This window comes from Xenopus laevis, chromosome 4S (genome assembly GCF_017654675.1).
Source record: "Xenopus laevis strain J_2021 chromosome 4S, Xenopus_laevis_v10.1, whole genome shotgun sequence".
In the NCBI taxonomy this organism is placed as follows: Eukaryota; Metazoa; Chordata; class Amphibia; order Anura; family Pipidae; genus Xenopus; species Xenopus laevis.
In genome coordinates this window covers 130,344,397-130,348,019 of record NC_054378.1, presented here as the reverse complement: position 1 = coordinate 130,348,019, position 3,623 = coordinate 130,344,397, and the positions used below count along the sequence as shown (strand labels likewise).

General features: G+C 48.5%; 1 protein-coding gene across 3 annotated transcripts in view; it reads left to right on the top strand.

Moving 5' to 3' along the window:
* The first annotated feature begins 562 nt into the window (after nt 1-562).
* The window catches only part of LOC108704388 (voltage-dependent L-type calcium channel subunit alpha-1D), a 147,779-nt gene continuing 144,718 nt past the window's right edge, over nt 563-3,623 (top strand). Inside the window, exon 1 of one of the 3 annotated variants that reach the window (XM_041561867.1) lies at nt 563-790. In XM_041561867.1, coding sequence (XP_041417801.1) covers nt 772-790 — 19 coding nt within the window. In that variant the 5' untranslated portion in view covers nt 563-771. Of the gene's footprint in view, nt 809-3,623 lie in introns of all 3 variants that reach the window. The other 2 variants (XM_041561866.1, XM_041561868.1) reach the window with 2 other exon arrangements.

Genomic DNA, 3,623 nt, shown 5'->3' with positions numbered 1-3,623 from the left:
GCTACATGACCAGGGGTGGAAGCGCTCTACCATATTGTAGGGACAGTGGTGGGACAGGAAGAGGTTCTGCAGCAGCTTGGGATCAGGGGGAGGAGTCATTTATAGAGAATGTGTAGGGACAGTGGTGGGACAGGAAGAGGTTCTGCAGCAGCTTGGGATCAGGGGGAGGAGTCAGTTATACAGAATGTGTAGGGACAGTGATGGGACAGGAAGAGGTTCTGCAGCAGCTTGGGATCAGGGGGAGGAGTCAGTTATACAGAATGTGTAGGGGCAGTGGTGGGATGGGGCAGAATTACTGATGCAGCTGCTGCAGAACTTCTCGTATCAGGGGAGGCTGCAGGTGAGCGGAAGAGATTGAGTGACAGCTGGGATTCCCAGGATACAGCGCGACAGCAGCACGAGAGGACCATTCATCCTCCTTCTGTTTTTCTTTATCTCTGCCAATGGGAGATGAGCTTAGAGATCCCGGCAGCCAATCATATGGAAGATCAGGCTCCGTGCTGCCCCTCCCAGCTGTTCGAGCGTATTGAGTTAATCCCTGAGTCCGCCCCCTAAAGCTTTAACCTGTTAGTGTTCGGGTAGCAGGAGGGGAGCGGTTACCATGGGAACCCCGTGCTCCTGGATGTGAGAGGGATGCCGGCTGGAGCTTGCGGGGTTCTCCCGGTGCCTCAGTGAGATGGGGGTGGATAGGGGTTCGGCCGGGAGGCTCCTGGAGTCGGTTCGCTGCTAAAACTCTGCCCAAGCTCTGCTCATGTGCCCGGGGCTTCCAGGATGGAGGAGCGTCTGAGAGGTACTGGGATTGGGCAAGGTAAGGGACCCTCAGTATCTCTGTGCAACTCCCGGGACCCTCTGTATCTCTGTGCAACTCCCGGGACCCTCTGTATCTCTGTGCAACTCCCGGGACCCTCTGTATCTCTGTGCAACTCCCGGGACCCTCTGTATCTCTGTGCAACTCCCGGGACCCTCAGTATCTCTGTGCAACTCCCGGGACCCTCTGTATCTCTGTGCAACTCCCGGGACCCTCTGTATCTCTGTGCAACTCCCGGACCCTCTGTATCTCTGTGCAACTCCCGGGACCCTCTGTATCTCTGTGCAACTCCCGGGACCCTCTGTATCTCTGTGCAACTCCCGGGACCCTCTGTATCTCTGTGCAACTCCCGGGACCCTCAGTATCTCTGTGCAACTCCCGGGACCCTCTGTCCTCTGTGCAACTCCCGGGACCCTCTGTATCTCTGTGCAACTCCCGGGACCCTCTGTATCTCTGTGCAACTCCCGGGACCCTCTGTATCTCTGTGCAACTCCCGGGACCTCAGTATCTCTGTGCAACTCCCGGGACCCTCAGTATCTCTGTGCAACTCCCGGGACCCTCAGTATCTCTGTGCAACTCCCGGGACCCTCTGTATCTCTGTGCAACTCCCGGGACCCTCAGTATCTCTGTGCAACTCCCGGACCCTCTGTATCTCTGTGCAACTCCCGGGACCCTCTGTATCTCTGTGCAACTCCCGGGACCCTCTGTATCTCTGTGCAACTCCCGGGACCCTCAGTATCTCTGTGCAACTCCCGGGACCCTCTGTCCTCTGTGCAACTCCCGGGACCCTCTGTATCTCTGTGCAACTCCCGGGACCCTCTGTCCTCTGTGCAACTCCCGGGACCCTTTGTCCTCTTTGCAATCCCGGGACCTCGTGATCCTTTGTATTAACCCCTCACTGTCCTCTGTATAACCCCAAACACCCTAATCACCCCTGTATCCTCTGTATAACCCTCAGTGACCCCATCCTCTGTATTATTTCAAGGGAACCTCATTATTCTCAGTATATCCCTTTGATTGGTACAACTATATCTTTGCATCTATGGGCATCTTAAATCTCATGTGTTACCTTCAGCAATCACATAATTCCCTGTATAGTGTATACCCCTAGGGACCCCACATATACTTTGTATTTCCCTCAGACCCTTATACTCAGTATAACTCCATGGAGCCCCTGTATAACATTCATACACCCCTCTGTATTCTGTACATACCCCCCTTTGTTCTCTGTATAACTCCCATATACGCTCACTCTACTCTGTAAAACTCCCACGGACCCTCATTCTACTTTGAATAACTCCCATGGACCCTCACTGTACTCTGTATAACTCCCATGGACCCTCATTCTACTCTGTATAACTCCCATAGACCCTCATTCTACTGTGTATAACTCCCATGGACCCTCGCTGTACTCTGTATAACTCCTATGGACCCTCACTCTACTCTGTATAACTCCCATGGACCCTCACTCTTGCCTGTATAACTCCCATGGACCCTCACTATACTCTGTAAAACTCCCATGGACCCTCACTATACTCTGTATATCTCCCATGGACCCTCATTCTACTCTGAATAACTCCCATGGACCCTCACTGTACTCTTTATAACTCCCATGGACCCTCATTCTACTCTGTATAACTCCCATGGACCCTCATTCTACTCAGTATAAATCCCATGGACCCTCACTGTACTCTGTATAACTCCCATGACCCTCACTCTCCTCTGTATAACTCCCATGGACCCTCACTCTCCTCTGCATAACTCCCATGGACCCTCACTCTACTCTGCATAACTCCCATGGACCCTCACTGTACTCCGTATAACTCCCATGGACCCTCACTCTACTCTGTAAAACTCCCATGGACCCTCACTGTACTCTGTAAAACTCCCATGGACCCTCGCTCTACTCTGTCCCTATACCTGCACCTATAACACCCCTACAATTCAGGACTATAATATGTATTTAGGAAGTGCAAGTATATGACACAGATTTAGTCTATATTCTAGGTCCCTGTGTATAGAGTATTGGGCAGGGCATGAATCCCTTGCAGTTGGTCTCACTTGATATTTAACTGTTTCTGTTCTGATACTGAGTATAAAGTGTAGGGACTGTTGTGTCTATGTGATACTTCCCTGTATATTAAAGGGGATGTTCACCTTCCAACACTTGTTTCAGGTCAGTTGGTTTCAGTTCCCTAGAAATAAAGACTTTTTCCAATGATTTTATATTTGTGACGGTTTTCTAATATTGAAGTTTAACGTTTCGTTTTTCACCTTCTAAAGCAGCTCTGGGGGGGGGGTCGCCGACTCTTTAACTGTTTTAAAGTGATCCATTTAGTTGATACATTTGTTATTTTTGTCCCTACTGAGCAGAATCCCTGAGTGACATTAAAGGCAACTGTTAGACTTGATACAATAGTTACACTTATATTCCCCATAGATCCTACTGAGAAATGAACTAATGGATCAACTAATTGTAACAACTAATTGTAACAACTAATTGTAACAACTAATTGTAACAACTAATTGTAACAACTAATTGTAACAACTAAATGTATCAACTATTTGTAACAACTAATTGTAACAACTAATTGTATCAACTAATTGTAACAACTAATTGTAAGGAATTGTAACAGTTCAGATGCCCCTGGATCACTGAGTTGTCAGACTGAAACACCAGAGACACAAATATTTAACTTTAAACTTCAATTTTGGGAAAACAGTAACAAATAAAAGATGGAAAGTAATTGAAAAAAGTCTTTGTTTTTGGAGAATAAACTGAACCAACTGAACTGGACAAAGAGTCTGGAAGGTT